This window comes from Oratosquilla oratoria, chromosome 12, assembly GCF_046742065.1.
Source record: "Oratosquilla oratoria isolate Oo_2021 chromosome 12, ASM4674206v1, whole genome shotgun sequence".
In the NCBI taxonomy this organism is placed as follows: Eukaryota; Metazoa; Arthropoda; class Malacostraca; order Stomatopoda; family Squillidae; genus Oratosquilla; species Oratosquilla oratoria.
The window spans coordinates 50528752-50547650 of record NC_134788.1 but is presented as its reverse complement, the minus strand read 5'-3'; the positions used below and the strand labels follow the sequence as shown (position 1 = coordinate 50547650).

The 18899-nt window shown below is 38.8% G+C and overlaps 1 protein-coding gene across 2 annotated transcripts; it reads left to right on the top strand.

Moving 5' to 3' along the window:
* Nucleotides 1-7598: 7598 nt before the first annotated feature.
* LOC143031708 (uncharacterized) lies at nt 7599-15802 on the top strand. 2 transcript variants are annotated; one of them, XM_076195897.1, is made up of 2 exons: nt 7599-7726; nt 13161-15802. In XM_076195897.1, the coding sequence occupies exon 2, from the start codon at nt 13724-13726 to the stop codon at nt 14942-14944; it is 1221 nt and encodes a 406-aa protein (XP_076052012.1). In that variant the 5' UTR covers nt 7599-7726; nt 13161-13723; the 3' UTR covers nt 14945-15802. The 2 variants fall into 2 exon arrangements, with proteins under 2 accessions (XP_076052012.1, XP_076052013.1); XM_076195898.1 differs by having other exon boundaries at nt 7605-7751.
* Nucleotides 15803-18899: the final 3097 nt, after the last annotated feature.

Here is an 18899-nt window from a genome sequence, read left to right as displayed (position 1 = left end):
TCCTGTAATACGTTATGATACTGCAGAATACGACGAAGAAATAATAATGGAATATTAGACGGAAACGTAAAGAGAGGAAACGAAACGGAATGAAGGGTTGAAATGAGGGTCGGCTTTCAGCGACTATAGCACTATCTCCCTCATCCTTGGATACAGTACCTACCATCTGGAAAGAGAGGAGAAAGCGCATCTGTCTCTAGCTCACATTTCAACGATAAATGATTGGAGCTAAAGAGATGCTAGATGGTGACGTATAGATTCATGAATTGATTTTACATTTTCAAAATATAAATATAAAGAAATACACCTTTAGAATATATGATTTCCAATACAATAAGAATTAGTAAAAGTTGAAAATGATTACTTCCAATACAGTAATAACTACTGCCAATTCATGACAATGCAACATTATATCATGAAGGAAATAATACAGACAGACGAGAAATGAACAATTTCCAATACATCAAATCTGATAATAAATGAGTGAAAACTAGAATGAAAATATGATAATAGAACAAACAAATAATTTTCGTTATAGCAATAACTCCTTTAGACTTTTTCTTTTAGACCATAACATCATATAGCAAGTGGACAGCAGGAATATATAATTCCTCATAAATAATGCGGAATGAGATGAGAAAGGAAAGAGAAGTGAAGGGAGAGGATAGTGAAGGGGTGAGGAGAGGAAAGTAAAGGAAGGACAGGCGTAAATGTCTGAAGAAAAGAGAAATGCAACAATACATTTAGGAAGGAAAGCTAGTGTGGAGAAAGAGGGGGAATAAACTTAGGTCAGCACCACATTCAATAAAAGTACACATTTGACAAATGGAATGATGCGTCGTTTGGCGTGTAGCCACAAGGCATATTTCTTTTTCAGTACTCTAGCACTCAATAGGTTCGAAGAATGTGGTACTGCGTATAGCATTTCCCTGGGCAGAGTGCTACATTGCACTCGATCTTACAATGGTAAGATGTTGATTTTCTTTTCTTTGGTCGCAGGATGGTGTTCATACAAACGTGGCAATCCCTTTGTCTTTTTGTACGTGTTATTATTGAGGCAGCAGTAGGTGCTGGGGGTGAGAGAGATTTGCAGGTAGTGTCTCTGTACCCACGCTGTGCAGGCCAGACGATCGGGAATATTTTGAAGTAGCGAGTGGCGGCCTGGCCTGGGTGTGGTGAGCTTGGTTCTCCGAACGAACTTCTCCAGCAATTGGTACGACAGTGCATACGTGAATTTCTTCAGAGACATTGGTCTGTTGCCACTCCTTATCAGCCTGAAATTGTAGGCATTGAGCACAGTTTTCCTCACACATTCCACAAAGCTGACCATCATGTCGGCCTTGTCAACAAGACGCATATTTACCGTGTAGTCAATCACAAGTTCTGGTTTCTTTATTACTTCACCTATCCTATAATTCACCTTCCCCGGTATGCAGAGTTGACAGCATAATGACTTGACGCTTGCCATGCCACTGCATTGCCATGACCTTTCCCCACTTCTGAATGTTGTGGTCCCCACTTCTAGATTTGTGTGCCTCGAAAAGCGGAGGCATGTGTTTTCGTGTCTTTCGAGCTGTACCGCAGGATCCTCCGACCCCTTTGTCGTGCAGAAAACGGGACAAATCTGGGCTTGAGTAATAGGAAGAGTCTATATACAAGACGTGGCCTTTCTCCATGTATGGTGCAAGCAGAGTTTTTGCCATCATGCTCCAACCGTACACGGATGCATTCATAGATTTCTATAAGCTAGTGCTTATTAATGTTACTCTTCCAGTTAACTCAGCATCACGTGAAAGAAGCTTTTCGTGCCTAAAGCATCTGAAAACCTACTTGTGTAACAGTAGCGGTGACAAACGTACCAGTAATCTTGGAGTATTAAACATCAATTCCCAAAGAGCAAAGATGTTAGACAGGGATATGATTATCGATGCATTTCCTGCCAACCATAGGAATATGCGTATCATTTTAAAGTAGGTGGAACGGTGTATTTCCTGAGAGTTTCTCTTCTTTTTTTTAACTTTATCTGTTTATGGTTGAAATCCATGAAATGTCAAAACATCAAGGATTTATTGGCTTTTTCATATGAAGGACACTGAATGAAGAAAACATGTATTTCTATCTGTTTTTAAAAATATTCTTAAGGAACAACTTGCAATTAAGTTTAGCAAGAGGATTACATTTTTGTTATCGAAATATGTAAATAGTTTCAAGAGAAGTGCTTATGTTTCAAAAGTGTTTGTTCAGCTATATATGAATTTCATTTTCATTCATATAAATGTTTTACAAACCGTAAAACCTTTTTGTTTTTGTTTTGTTTCAATTTTTACTTATTCGACAATTGAAGAAATATAGCCTACTTCAAGTAATGTTTCATGAAGCAATTTACACAGACGTGTATGCTACATGGGTTAAAAGGGTAATTAGATGCCAGGGCCCACAATACTATATAAGAAGCTTTTGAATTTCCACATTGGCCCTGAATTTCCTATGGCATGTACTGCATGATAAATTGGTCACGGTAAAAATATACACTTGATTTCCTTCCTTACCCAATTACACAATTTGATGATTGACAGACAATAATACCCCATTCATAGACATTTAATTCCAGCTCAAGAAACCCTAGTCACTCACAGCATGCAGAGCATGTAGAGGGGGTTTTGATTACAATCCTGCCGTGTCATTTTTTGCAACCTAAGTGGAATAGCAGCTCGGTGAAGTGATAATAATAGACCTCCAGCAGTGGGTTTGGAAACTCGATATACCTCACTCGAACAATAGATAAGTGAGGTTAGAAAATCAACTTTTTTTTACCGGGATCAAAACAGCATGGTATGCCTCCCATGTTCAGATGTTCTGAGTTTATTTTCTGAGACCCCCGCCCCCTTATCACCTCCTCAGCCCCCAACAAAAAATCCTAGCAGAGCTCCCGTCAGGGCGGTGCCCCTGGACCCCACCAAGGACCCTAGGCCGGCCCCTTTGACCCCATGGTGGACCTTGGACTACGCCTTTCGGATTGCCGCTAACGCGTAAATTATAGTAGTAACTATCAGCCACCCCAAAAATTTGCTCAGCCCCCCCTTCGCCTCCCCAACTAAAAATTCCTGGCGCCGCCGCTGATCATTATTATATTTTTTCGCATCCGACCTAGTTAAGGACCATGCTCTGCCTTTGTAATTTCCTACCCTAAAACGCTTACTTTGTGTTTTGAATTACTGTATTTCGTTCATACTCCGACCGCGACAAAATGTAAAAAATTCTATCTTATTTTTATTTTGTTTCCTTCGTTTATAATCCGCCTACTTCCTTCATATTTTCTCTTATTTTACATAGTTTTTTTAACATCTATACTTGCTTTCCCGAATGAATAATTACTCTGCCGTTGATTCATCATTGTCACTTCTACTTTTAACTCGTTTTACTCCGATGTTCTTAGTCCGTCATTGTTTTAATTACATATGACGTCATGGAAACTCAGTTTCCATGACGGTGTTTGTAGATTTAAACGGACATTCTTAACATGATTTTCATTATCCGTCTTACGTACTTAATATATTACTATTTGTGTATATGATTATGCTTATCGTTCAAAAGTCAAAATGAATTACAAGAGTTACACCTAAATTTGTAGTCCTCTTTAATGTATTTTCAAATGAAAACGTGATGTTCAGGTGTGTTTTTAATTTTCATGTATGCTTTCTTTTATTTTATTTTGTTTAATGGTCCAAATTGTATTCGTAAGCGTTAACACATTAATGCAGATGTTTTCCAATACAATTAAATCGTTCCAAAAATAACCACAATAAATGACAATATATAGTGGCAATTACAAGTATACACAGATAGCAATATAAATATTCCTTAAATTTAATCATTACCTGACCCATTACTAATAAGTTATAATTAGCTAATCAAAATATCTCTATGTTCTACATTATATGTATAAGCTATTTATGAATAGGTTTATTGTAACAACTGTATATTTTACTTGTAGGCATGAAAGATAGGTGCGAGATCGATGTTGCACTTATCAGTACTCCTATATACTCTGTGCAAGTTTACTTTATGTGTATCTGTATACAGTCAAAATTTATTTCATACTATTACTTAAATGAGGACCTCGCTACATAGCTGAAGTGTATTTATTTCTAAAGTATATATTCGTTTATTATGAACTTTAGGGTTCCAGAAGACTTGTAAATGAGTTATTTAGCTCGATTCACGCATTTCCAGAGTTTTTTGCACTACATAATTATATGGCGCCTACAAAGAGGTTTCGTGAGACTTGGCTGTCGGAGGCTAACTATCAAGCCTGGTCGTCACGAGTGGAGGGAGATGACTCTAAAGCACAGTGTACCATATTCAAAAAGACCCCTGAAGTGACATCCATTAACCCATTCAATTCCGATGACAAGATGTCTTGTCATTTGGTCAAATAAAACAAAAAATCATAAAACACCAAAATGTTTGATCAAACACCAGAAAAATATGACGTCAATCCTCGCTTCGCTCGCAGCGAAAAAATATGACGTCAATCCTCGCTTCGCTCGCAGCGAAGCGAGGATTGACGTCAGATTTTTCTGGTGTTTGATCAAACATTTTGGTGTTTTATGATTTTTTGTTTTATTTGACCAAATGACAAGACATCTTGTCATCGGAGTTGAATGGGTTAAAAGGCACAAGGGAACAAGATATCACGTCTCAAACATGCTGAAGATTCAGGATGAGGTACACACCCAAGATGAGGGGCTTCTCCCGGCTATGCTAACAACCCCTCCCGGCTATGCTAACAACGGAGTGGCATTTGCTATGATAATGTTAGCCTGTTTCGTTGCCAAACATAACATGGCATTTATGTTGGTAGACCATATGATACCTCTATTACAAACTATACTTCCAGACTCTAAGATAGCGCAGGCTCTTTCTTTAACCCATTCAACTCCGATGACAAGATGTCTTGTCATTTGGTCAAATAAAACAAAAAATCATAAAACACCAAAATGTTTGATCAAACACCAGAAAAAATATGACGTCAGTCCTCGCTTCGCTGCGAGCGAAGCGAGGATTGACGTCATATTTTTCTGGTTGTTTGATCAAACATTTTGGTGTTTTATGATTTTTTTGTTTTATTTGACCAAATGACAAGACATCTTGTCATCGGAGTTGAATGGGATAAAAAGGTCAAAGTTTGCAGATATCGTCAAATCTATAGGACGTAACGTGAAAGGAGACACTGTGAATAAACTAAGATCGAACAAATTTCCCTTTGTAATTGATGAGACCACGGATACAAGTACACAGAATGGACATAAATTCACTAGAATCAGTACAGAGAAGATTGACCAAAATGATACGAGGACTCGGAAATTTGCCTTACGAAGAGAGGCTAGGCACCTTAACTTACACTCTGTGGAAAGACGCAGAGTGCGGGGTGATCTAATAGAAGTGTTCAAGTGGATCAAAGGCTATAACAAGGGTGAAGCAAACAAGGTCATCATAATAAAACAACATGGCAGGACTCGCAGTAATGGGTATAAACGGGATAAATTTAGATTTAAGAAGGAAATAGGCAAGAATTGGTTTACTAATAGGGTGGTATGATGGAAAAAACTTAGTGTGGTAGGGTGGTCGATGAATGGAATAAACTTAGTAAGCGCTGAAACTATCAGTTGTTTTAAAAAACGATTAGACAACTTTATGGATGGGGACGACAGGTGGTGATGGATACGGAGCTGCCTAGTGTAGGCCTCATGGTCTCTTGCAGTCTCCTTTATTCTTGTTAGGTTCTTACAAAAATCATGTGCAATATTGGTACGTTTTATGGATTATGAAAGAAATACAATACAAACCAGAATGCCGGACATTGTTGATATGTATGTTGATAATAACCTGGAAGGGTCCACTGGTAAAAATTTGTATTAAGTGATAACTAATACATTAACTGTTATTCAAATACCCCTCATTAATTTGATTGGAATCGCGGCAGACGGTGTGTCAAATATTATGGGTATTAATAATTCGTTGTGTAGTCGCTTAATTACAAATTTTCAGGTATTACCCCCATGAAATGTACAGTATATGCCATTCTCTTCATCTGTGCTCTTCTGAGGCGACCAAGACACTGCCACGACACTGTGAAGATCTTTGGCGACATATTTACTATTTTTTTCTCACATATCGCAAAAAGGCGAGGTGATTTCAAGCAATTTCAAGAGTTTTGTAACCTTAAACCTCACAAGAGGCTTCATCCGTGTCAGACTCGATGGCTGTCGTACCATGATGCAATTAAAAGATTATTAGAACAGAGGACATCATTAACAATATATTTTCAACATAAGGAAACTGAAGAAAGGCTGCTCTCTGTACAACACATAGTCTCAAATTTGAATGACCCATCTGTATTGTGCTATTATCAGTTCTTAAATACAGTCTTGCCAATGAAGTAGATTGATTATTTCAGAGAAAAGGTCCAACTATTCATCTCTTGCATGAACAAGTATCAGGGCTTCTTTTAATGCTTTTAGGATACCATTGCACCGGTGCCTTTCGAAATAAAGATCTCGCAGACGTAGATCCCACTGATACGACGTCGCTCCATCGTCCATTACACCAAATATACTTAGGTCATGCGGTTGGTAAGCTGTTCACTTCTAACAGAGATATAGTCAATAATCCCCAGCTTCGGTGTAATGTGCGTACTAGATGCCAGCAGTTTCTCATAACTCTGTGTTCAAATAAAAATAAAAACTCTTTTATTTGCATAACAAATTTTGGTACATGGCCTCCTTCATTGCTCCAGATAAATTGTTAGACCCTAAATCCAGATCTGCCGTTCCCTCTTTTGGAAACATTATTACATTGCTCCCGAGGCTATATTGTTGTGACCCTCAAGTGATTGACAATGAATGGAGGAGCTTTGATTATATCAAAATCCCTGATGAGATCAGAAACACGAGATCTGATATTGTGAGTTTTTATTTGAAATTAAAGTCATATGTCCACTGTGACGATAAAAACAAATTTGGGAACATTCCTACATGAGTTCTATATATTCTCTCCTTGCCAACCTCTAATGCCGATGCTGAGAGATTATTTTCCAAGCTGAATAATGTAAAAACGAAATCCAGAAACTCCCTCTCATGTCAGTCAATCTCTTCACTGATATATATTTCAGAGGAAGTAAATATGATGGGTGGTTGTTAGAAAGTGTAAAATAACTATGTTGTAATTTTCTACTTTTAGATGTTATCATAGGCCTGTTGTTATAAACTTGTATGGTTAATTCCCAGTTATAAACTTGTATAGTTAATTCCTATTGTTATAAACTTCTATGTTAATTTTGGGGTAGAATTACAATAACAATGTACTCATTAAAATGCAATATGAGATAATGAACTACTTCTATTCTATATCCACGAAACTATCAAGTATATTATTATAAACAACAAAAACCGTAAACAATAATGTTAATTCCTCTGCATTTAAGATACCCAACATTTCCTTTAGTTTTCCATGCAAACTGACAAAGAAAATGGCGTGACGTCATAGCTCACAACTGTGCACTGAGTGGTCCGACAACTTGACCAATCAGAGCAAAGCACGGATAGTCAAAACACGGCAGCCCTAATGAAAAGACAAATTTTGAGTTGCCCTCTGTTAGCTGTTTGATGAGCTTGTTTTCCTGACTTTTTTGTACAGACTAAACAAATATGCCTTTCTTGAATTCGTGAAATCATATAGTGGTAAAGTAGGTTAGTGCATGCGTAGTGTGTTTACTTTTGGCATTTGGTACACTTCAATTCCCGGGCCCATTTGGTAACGTATTTTGCATTCTGAACAAGGGTAAATACTATTATGTCGTGTGTTTTGCCATCCTGGCACCTGCAGTTACGTATATAGTCGGTTAGCTTTTATCACTCTTAATATTTCTAACCCGAGATATAAGTACCGGAAACTAATATTAATGTCAATAGCTATTTAAGAAAAAATTGAGATGAGTGGACATTTTTAGTTTATACTAGCCAAGGGGATAGGTTAGGTCAGGTCGGGTTTCACTGCTACACATCTTACCTCTAGCTCTTATCAATGAGTGCCCCATATGTAGTATCACAAAATAATAGCAATGTTGGTACCAATTTGTAGAGAGTTGAGACAAATATTTTGGTGTTTGCCAGTCTCACCTGCAAACTTTATCTTTGGCTAGCTCTAATTATCATATTTTGAGCTCCATATATAACAGTCACAAAGGAGTATTAACATTGGTAGTGATTAGAAAAGAGTTAAGACTAGCAAACATCTTTATGTTTATTAGTGTGTGTATCCTGTTTGCTTGCATTGTTCTTACTTTCTTATTGGGGATGGGACTATTCAGTCCTCCTCAGTAGGAAAATCAAGAATTCATAAAGTTTGCTCTGAATTCAGTGTGCACTAATTATGATATTCTTGTGAGTAAAATCTTTCTTGATATTCACTCCATACGTCCATGTCATATCAATTAGAAGTCATTGCATGAGCAGCTGTATTCCCTTATGCAGTCTTACATTAATATTGGATGCAGGTCCCAATATCTCCAGATCACTTTCAGCTTGGGCAGGTCAGACCTCTGACATCAGTTATAGGAAAAAAATTTTGAATCAATAATAGTAAAATAGACTAAGAGAACACATTGAAGGGCATAATTTAATTCGTGATTCACAGCATGGTTCCTCCAAGGGTAAGTCATATGTGACTAATCTACTATCCTGTTACACTAAAGTATACTAGGCGTCAGATAACAATTAAAATTATGATGTTATTTACCTTGACTAGCAAAGCGTTCAACAAGGTGCCACAGCAGAGACTACTAAATAAAATCAAAGCCCATGGCATAGGAGGAAAAGTGTTAGAATGGATTAGAGCTTGGATTAGTAACAGAAAACAGTGGGTCACCATAAATGGAATAAAAATCTAGGTGGGGCAATATTGCTAGCGGGGTCCCCCAGGGCTCAGTTTTGGGTCCCTTGTTCATTATGTACATAAATGACTTAGACGATGGAATAAATAGTGATGTTAGTAAGTTTGTGGAACGACACTAAAATAGGACGCCTAATTAGGTCAGGAGACGACGCCCAGATTCTGCAGGATGACCTTAATAAGCTGTTAACATGGTCGGTGAAATGGCAAATGAACTTCAATATCTCTAAGTGTAGCGTGTTAAACGTAGGGCTACACAACCCCGAAAATAGATACAGCTTAGATAACACATTTTTAGAAAAATCTGAGTGCGAGAGGGACTTGGGAGTTCTGGTGAGTCCGGACCTTAAAACCAGGAAGCAGTGTATTAGCGCCAGAAATAAAGCTAACAGAGCATTAGGCTTCATTGCTAGGACGGTAACGAATAGAAGTGCAGAGGTAATTATTAAACTCTATCTAGCGATAGTTAGACCCATCCTTGACTATGCGGTACAGTTTTGGTCTCAGTCCTACAGAATGGACATAAATTCACTAGAATCAGTACAGAGAAGAATGACCAAAATGATACAAGGACTCGGAAATTTGCCTTACGAAGAGAGGCTTAGGCACCTAAACTTACACTCTCTGGAAAGACGCAGAGTGCGGGATGATCTAATAGAAGTATTCAAGTGGATCAAAGGCTATAACTAGGGTGATGCAAACAAGGTCATCATAATAAAACAACAGGGCAGGACTCGCAGTAATGGGTATAAACTGGACAATTTTAGCTTTAAGAAGGAAATAGGCAAGAATTGGTTTACTAATAGGGTGGTCGATGAATGGAATAAACTTAGTAGCCATATAGTAAGCGCTGAAATTATCAGTTGTTTTGAGAAACGATTAGACAACTTTATGGATGGGAATGACAGGTGGGGATGAATACGGAGCTGCCTAGTGTAGGCCTTATGGTCTTTTGCAGTCTCCTTTATTTCTTATGTTCTTAATAGTTATAGGAAAATTTTTCCAGATAAATGCAAACACAGATGTAGGAAATTTGTTGTCCAATAGCTCATAATGTAATGCAACCTAACTTAATGTAATGCAATAATTCCCTAGGAAAGATAGATATTTCAAATGTGAAAAAGAGAGGTAAGAAATTTGCTTGTATGATACAGGAATAGAACCCAGGTACAAATATGTAAGACCCATTGACATGACTATACATCTATATCAGTATTTTCAAGTGCAAGGTGTATCACTTTCTGTACAACCGAAGCTTTGGGAGTTGTGTTGTGAGAGAATTGCAAAACAGTTGTTTTATAAGCAGGATTTGGTCTAATGACAGGAAAGGACTCCAGGGATCGACATAAACTGGTAGTTGAAGTAGAGGGGAGAACTCAGGTTGACAAAAGTTAAAACTTTTGTGCTCATATATCATTATTTTCATCTTACAATTGCCCCTGTGTGAAACTTTCATCATACATTATAGGCAAAAATAGGATACTTTGTAAGTTAAGATAGGTTAATTATCGTGTGACCTTTAACTAGCAAAATAAACAAAAAGTCACAATTACCTATACAAATCAGTTTGAATTTTAATTTAACAAAAAATACACAAGGTCGTGTGTAGCTATAATTACTTTTTATTTGTTATTATTGTTAATTTCTTTTTTTTTATTATGGCTGGAAGAAAGTTTGGTGAGCCAAGTGAACCAGAACTGTGGATGTTTCTGATAGAATAACACTTTTCCAACTAGCTAGCATGTGACAAAATCTTGCATAACCTAACCATGAGCAGGACTGAAAATTGGAAACTTTCATTTCGTGTTGGAAAATTATGAATTGGATGAGAACATTACTTTGGGTTGCACTATTCATTTACAATCCTTATCTACTCATTAGCCAAGCGGGTTAGGGCATCATTTCTTGCAGCGAAGGCCAAGGGGATGGTGGTTCAAACCCTGCCACTGGCCAAGTTGGACCAAGGGCATCATGAAGCACGAGTGGTACACCAGGATGCCGGAGTCGGTGTCTTGATTATATATATATTTTTGTAGTTGTACATGGATCTGGAAAAGGCTTATGACAGGGTAGACAAGAAGTCACTGGGAGGTTTTGCAGATATACGGTATAGGTGGAAAGCTTCTAGGAGCTGTGAAGAGTTTTTACGAGAGTAGTAGAGCTTGTGTCAGGATTAGAAATGGAGAGATTGAGTGGTTTGAGGTGAAGGTGGGACTTCGTCAGGATGCATTATGTCGCCCTGGCTGTTCAACTTATACATGGATGGGGTGGTGCGAGAGATAAATGCAAGGGTAGTGTGTCAGGGATTGGAGATGTTCAAAGAAAATAGAGAAAAGTGGGAGGTGAGCTAGCTGTTGTTTGCAGACGACACTGCGCTTGTAGCAGGATCAGAGGAGGGATTTAGGAAGTTGGTGACAGAGTTTGGGAGAGTGTGTGAAAGAAGAAAGCTGAAGATAAATGTGGGTAAAAGTAAGGTGATGAGATGTACAAGGGGTGAAAGTGGCAGCAGACTGGAAGTGAGCATAAAGGGAGAGCGACTGGAGGAAGTGGATAGTTTTAGATACATGGGTGCGAATGTGGCAGAAAGGGGTGAAGTGGAGCTGGGGGTAGAATGTAGATTGAGAGAAGCGAGTAAATACCTTGGTGGATAAAAAAGTGTAATGAGGAATAGACATTTGGGAATGGATGCTAAGAGGAGACTGTATGAAGGAGTGATTGTGCGAACAGCACTGTATGGGGCGGAAACATGGAACATAAGAGAGGAGCTTGAATGTGTTTGAGATTAAATGTCTGAGAAGTATAATAGGGGTTACTTGGCTGGATAGAGTGAGAAAGGAGGAAAACAGAGGTGGTAAGGGAGCTGGGAGATAGGGTGGATGAAAGAGTATTGGGATAGTTTGGACACATGGAAAAAATGATTGAAGAAAGATTAGTAAAAGAGGTATGGAAGGCAGATGTGGAGAGAGTAAACATGAGGGGGCAACCTAGGATAAGATGGATGGATGGGGTGAAGGGGAATGTCTGTTGAGGAAGGACAGGAGAGGACAGAAGATAGGGGTGAATGGAGATTGGTTGTATATGGGTGATTTGATGCATGAGGTGGAATGGGTGGAGGGTTTGGGGATGAGTTAGTATGTGTGAGAAAAGATTGAAGCAGCCAGAAAGTATTACTCCCCGTCTTCTCCTTTTCTGCATGAGGGGACGGAGAGGGGGGGGTTGTCGAATTATTGAAGCGGCCTTGCTGTGGACATGCTGTGTCTTGCAACACTGACTCTGACCCAGAGCAGTGGACAAGATACAGGGATGACCCATCATCCAGGAGGTGCCAAAATAAGAGGGAGGCGAGTGGAGTGTTTTAGGGATGGAATAGGTGGGAATGGTTTTTATGCCTTTTTCTTTTTGGCTACCTCCCTTGAAAGGGGGAAAAAGCCTTGGTATATGTATGTACATGAGTTACCCCTGGATTCTGTGAACTGGTTTGATCACGTTTTCTGTGTTTATTATTACTCAGAGTAAAAGAGAATGAGTAATGCAACCTTGAGCCCCCCACTGTGATGCCCAGCAAAGGCAGTAACCCCCTCAGTAAACAGCTTAAACCATTAAACTCCGATGACAAGATGTCTTGTCATTTGGTCAAATAAAACAAAAAATCATAAAACACAAAAATGTTTGTTCAAACACCAGAAAAGTATGACGTCAGTCCTCGCTTCGTGAAGCGAGGGACCGACGTCATATTTTTCTGGTGTTTGATCAAACATTTTGGTGTTTTATGATTTTTTGTTTTATTTGACCAAATGACAAGAATCTTGTCATCGGAGTTTAATGGGTTAAGCTCACTGGCCTGGGTGAGGCTCGATCTGCTGACACAGTGATTACATGGCTGGGAGGCTGGTACAGCATAATATATTTGTTTTTGATCTGAACAAATGTTAAGTCATCTGCAGTGGCTTCATTTTATTCAGGTATACAATTTTTTTAATGTCCATTACTTATCAAAGTTAAATTTTGTAGAAAGATATTGAGCATTTATACAAGTGTTATCAAGAACAATGTATATGCCCACATTATGTTAGCTTCTTTTACAAATTCAATATTTAAACATCTTTTATTATTATCATTTTTTAAGATATATGGATATATCAAGGAAGCATGTATATTTATGTATAGTAATATATTTTTTTTTTTTTTTTTTTTTTTCATTCCTTAAGGTACAGGAAGGCACATGTACCAGTTGTACAGTGAGAAAGGAACATTTTTCAGGATGAATGACAAGACAGAAGATTCTTTAGAGGTGCACATGTGAGTTCGTACTGGTGAGACGCGTTATCATAAGTGCCCCTTGTGCGAGTCTTCATCTCCACAGCTGGTTGACAAAGACATGCGACAACTCGCACTGGAGAAAGAGTTGACAAATGTACTGTTTGTATCTCTGTATTTTTGAGGTTGTCAGCTCATCTAAAGTGTCACGTCGTGAGAAACCTTTTGAATGTAAACATTGTGAGTCCTCATTTACAAGTTCAGGTTGTATGAAAAGACATAAAAGAATTGACACAGGCAAGATACCTTGTACCCATTGTGAAGGCCATCTTCCTCGTGTTGTAGTTTGAAAAATCATAAGAGAAGTCGCTGTGACGGAAAACCTCGTTAATGTAGTTTATGTGACTCTTCATATTCATGGGCTGGTAATTTGAAGAATCACATGAGAAGCATATAAATACTCACGCTGGTGGGAGACCTAAGTGTACTGTGTATCAGGCTTCATTGACCGACCATGTCTCATAATTTGAGAAGTCGCACGATAACTGATGATAAGCCTTACAAATGTACTGTGTGTCCGGCTTCATTTCCCGAGTCGTCTCCTTTGGAGAGTCACATGGCAACTCACAAAGGCGAGAAGCCTCACAAATGCAGTGTGTGTCCGGCTTCGTTTTCCGAGTCGACTCCTTTGAAGAATCACATGAGGACCCACACTGGCGAGAAGCCTTACGAGTGTTCTCTGTGTCGGGCTTCCTTCGCCAGGTCCCATCACTTGAAGAGTCACATCAGGACCCACACTGGCGAGAGGCCTTTCAAGTGCACGGTGTGTGAGGCTTCCTTTTCCCAGTCGTATCACGTAAAGAGTCACATGAGGACCCACACTGGAGAGAAGCCTTATCAGTGTAGTGTGTGCGAGGCTTCGTTTTCTGTCTCTTCTTCTCTCAAGAAACACCTCAGAACTCACACTGGCCAGAAGCCTTATAAATGCGACGTGTGCGAGGCTTCATTCTCCCAGTCTGGTGGTTTGACAAGTCACATGAGATCTCACATTGGTCAGAAGCCTTATGAATGTACTGTGTGTCAGGCTTCATTTTCCAAGTCTTCTTCTTTGAAGAGTCACATGCAAACTCACGCTGCTGAGAAGCCTTATGAATGCACTGTGTGTGAGGCTTCGTTTGCCGTGTCTTCTAATTTGAAGTTTCACATGAGAACTCACGCTGTCAAGAAGTCTCATGATTGTGCTGTGTGCCAGGCTTCATTTTCCCAGTCTTCTTCTTTGAAGAATCACATGGCAATTCACACTGCTGAGAAGCCCTTTAAATGCACTGTGTGTGAGACTTCGTTTTCCTTATCTCATCATTTGAAGAGTCACATGAGGACCCACACTGGCGAGAAGCCGTACGAATGTCCTCTGTGTCAGGCTTCTTTTTCCTGGTCTAATAATTTGAAGAGTCACATGAGATTTCACACTGGCGAGAAGCCCTATGAATGCACCGTGTGCCAGGCTTCATTTACTGTGTCTTCTTCCTTGAAGAGTCACATGAGTCTTCACACTGGCGTGAAGCCGTATCCATGTAGTGTGTGTCCGAGTTCGTTTTCCAGCTCTTCCAGTTTGACAACACACATGAGAACTCACACCGGAGAGAAGCCGTATCAATGTCCCATTTGCAAGTCTTCGTTTAGTCAGTCTTACAATATGAAAAAGCACCTCAAAACTCACGCTACCGAGAAATGAACTTGAGAATGGAGGGACTGCAAGGGACCGTAAAGCCTACACTAGGGAGTTCTATGGCTTTTACCAACTTTGATCCTTATCCATAAGCTGTCTTTTTTTTTTTTTTTTTTTTTTTTTTTTAAATAGTTTCAGTGGTCACTACATGGTTTACAATTTTGTTCCATTCATTAAACACTGTTGGTTAACCAGTCACCTTCTGTAATATACATGGGTAAGAAAACTGAAAAGATCGATGGAAAGAATACAAAAGACAAATTGGAAGGTGAGAAGTCACAAGGGAAATGGAACTAAACTGTTGCTTCCCAAGTAGAACAATAAAAAAAAAAAAATAGATTAAATTATCACCCAGTAAACATCTCAAGCTCACAGGCCTGAGCAAAGCTTGATCCACTGACAGTAGGTTGATTTTATTGGGTGATAATTCAGGTCTACAAATTGATTTTGTGCATTGCTTGTTAAAGTTGAATTTTGTATAAAGATATTTAGCATTGATACAAGTAAATGTTATCAAGAATAATGTATAGGCCTTGCATGCACATGTAGGTTTCAATGTGATAGGTTCTTGGAAAGAATTTGTATATTTTGTGAGGAAGGTGGGTGAAGAAATTTAAGTGTATATCAGACTAGGTTCAGGATTAGAATTGAACCTAGATCCATTTCTATTCTCTCCACTCTTCCCAACTTGTTACAGACAGTGTCTTACCTTAGTATTTTCCCTTAATACTGCATATTCTTTTATTATAAATGAATTACTGTTGTTAGAACATATGAAATCTTCAAAGCTAATATGTAATTTCTACTTGATATTTATTTTCAAGTATTAGCTGAGGATATTCTCATCCAATAAAGGTATAAGGTATGTAAGTAATATTCTAAATGACCTATGACCTACCAAATGAGCTGGTTTCTATGTTTGATGGTTTCAGCACTTGGAATCATTGTTTTTGGAAGTTATACCATGATCATGTAATGGTACCAAGAAACTATATCAAGTCACAGCAGCACCATTGTAATAAGGAATGGATATAACAACATGACATTCTGTTACACAAGACAACTGGCTACCTCCACCTGGAGGTATAAACAGGAGGACCAGGTACTAGATGGTACTTGGTCTCAGAAACAGGCACCATTGTCACACCCTTTCACATTTTCCTATGTATTTCCAATGTATACTCTTATATTTTTGTGACTCAAAGAGTAGAGTACACCAATGTTTACCCTGCTACACCTGACAGTGGCTGATAACCAGTCCCTTCACATGCTCTGTGTACAAGACTCATCATATATACTCACACATGTATACAGTGCAACAACTATGAATTTTGGATTCACCTGAAGTGCACTTCACTCCCAAACATCAAACATTACACAACAGCTTGACCTGCTACCAACACACTCCTTACCTTCAACCAGAAATATCCCAAGCACCAACAAACACTCCCTACACATGCCAAAAATAAATATTAATGGAATTATAATCATGCAGAGCTGTTGTAATTCTTGCACAAACACATACAATCTGCATCTCATAAAAACTACCCTGCACTATGCCTTCTTCATCGAAGGGTTCCTAATAATCAGATAGACTAATCAAAACAAATTAAAAACATTACAGAATGGAGCATTGAGATGAGCCAAAACCATCTCAATTGGACACATGCATACAAAAACTAAAGTCCTCTCTGTGGAACACCACATGAAAATGGCAGGAACTAAGCACTTATGACAGGAGTTTTGCACACCTTATATACTAACTCTTTCATTGTAGGAGTAGACTAGTACCACTACCATGTTTTTATGGTCATATTTTTAGTAATGTCACCTTTTTTTTATAAATGGGATGAAAATTCATTATAATTCTTATTACCTTTAGCCTACCTATTAGACCTATATTTTCATGGTATCATTGGCTGTATGTCAGCAATGTTAAGGTCCCTTGCTTATGCATGCTTATCTCTTTTATTTCCATAATTTGATATAGTTTAAGATCACATACTCCCCCCTACCAGAAAGCTAGGATGGTGCTCCTTACAGACGGCCTTATAGCATGCAATTTAATGAGCTATGACCTTGTTTTACTTTGCCAGTGGTAGGATTTGAACCACCATTCCCTGAACCTTGTCCATGAGTAACGACAGCCAAGTTTCTTTATTTTCATATTTGCTGGCATTATCTTATGCTTCTTAGTTACAGTCTTCAACATTTTGACAAATACTATAATCTATGGTGGATGGTGATAGCACAGGTTGTGATAAATCAATTCTAATTCTAGTAGCTCTATTTCTGGCATAAAATGATATCAATAGTTATTGATATTAGCTAAGGCATATGTAAACCTGTCAAAAGAGTTATTGGACAAACAATACCTCAGTGATGCAAACACCTACAAAAGAAAGCATGCACATTTGAAAAAGGGAAAAAAACTAAAATGATGCTTCATTTGAATTAGGAATGCTCACCAGCTGAGCAGGCTAGAGTGTTGCTGCTTGTGACAGATGTTGGAAGTGGAAGCTCTTCAAATCCTGCTTAGCAAGCAAGCGAGTTGAGTAAGGTCATATTATATCAAACTCCATGTTTCAAAAATTCCTCTTTATTCGAGGCACTGTTGTAGCCTCTGAGTGGGGGAATATATGGCATTAAACTGAATCATACAAGTTATTTTGTAGGTGTCAAGAGGAAACAGAAGTTGACATTCTTGCTCTCAATGGAGCAAAAGGAAGAAACTAGGCTTAGGCAGAACTAGGGTAAAAGAGACTACATTTATGGTTGATGGTAACTTTGTCACTACCATGAGCAGTGTTGTTATATATTGGGGTGAAAGCAAGTGGGGAAGGAGATGTGGGTCTTTGTAATTGCATATGGGCCTGGCAGTGAGAAGAGTGTAGAAGAAAGGGAGGCCTTTTGGGTAGATCTGAATGAGTGCATAGAGGATTTATGAAGAAATGTCAATGTAATAGTACTGGGAGACCTTAATGCTAGGGTAGGAAATGGTCCAATTGATGGAGTGGTTGGGAAATGTGGAGTTCCAGGAAAAAATAGTAGTGGAGAGTTGATGGTGGAAATGTGTCCAGAAAGAGAGTTGATGATAGCAAATACAGTGTTTCCGAAGAAAGTCAAGCATAAATACACATGGGAGAGGGTGGTGGAGGGAAGAGTGGTAGATAGAACGCTAATGGATTATGTAGTGGTAAATAGGATTATGATAGGAAGAGTTAAGGATGTACATATGCTAAGGGGAGAGGGTGGGGGAATATCAGATCATTTTTTGGTGGAAGGTAAGTTGAGAGTGGAGGATAGATGGAGAAAGAGGAAAGGGACAAAAGGTAGGGAGGGTCTTAGAGTGAACTCTGAATGAAAAGGAGAAGGAGTACGGAAAGAAGCTGAAGGAGGAGTGGGAGGGAGTAAAGGGTAGAGTAGAGCTGGGTGTGGAGGAGGAATGGGGATGGTTCAAGGAGGGAGTCATAAAGTGTGCAAGGATGGTGTGTGGAACAAGAAGGACAGGGAGAAATAGAAGAAAGGGTAGTGAATGGTGGGATGAGGAAACAAAGAAGGTTGTAGAAGAGAAGAAGCGAGCTTTCACAGATTGGTTACAAAATAGGACGAGGGAGTCATATGAGAGGTACAAAGAAAAGAAAAGAGTAGTAAAGCAAAAGGTAAAGGTTGCAAAGAGGAGAGCAGATGTGAAATGGGGTAAGAGTTTGACAGAAAATTTTGAAAGTAATAAAAAGATGTTTTGGAAAGAAATTAAGAGAGGAAGAGGAGGCGAATCAAGTAGAGAAGAAAAGGTAAAAGGTGCAGATGGAGAGATGGTAGTGGAAGAGAAGGCAGTAAGGGGAACATGGGCAGAATATTTTAGGGAGTTGTCGTTCCCTAGACTGTCTGTCCGAGCAGTCCCGGTTTTAGGGAGTTGTTAAATGTGAAGGAGGATAGGGAAGGAAAGATAGCTGCAGTG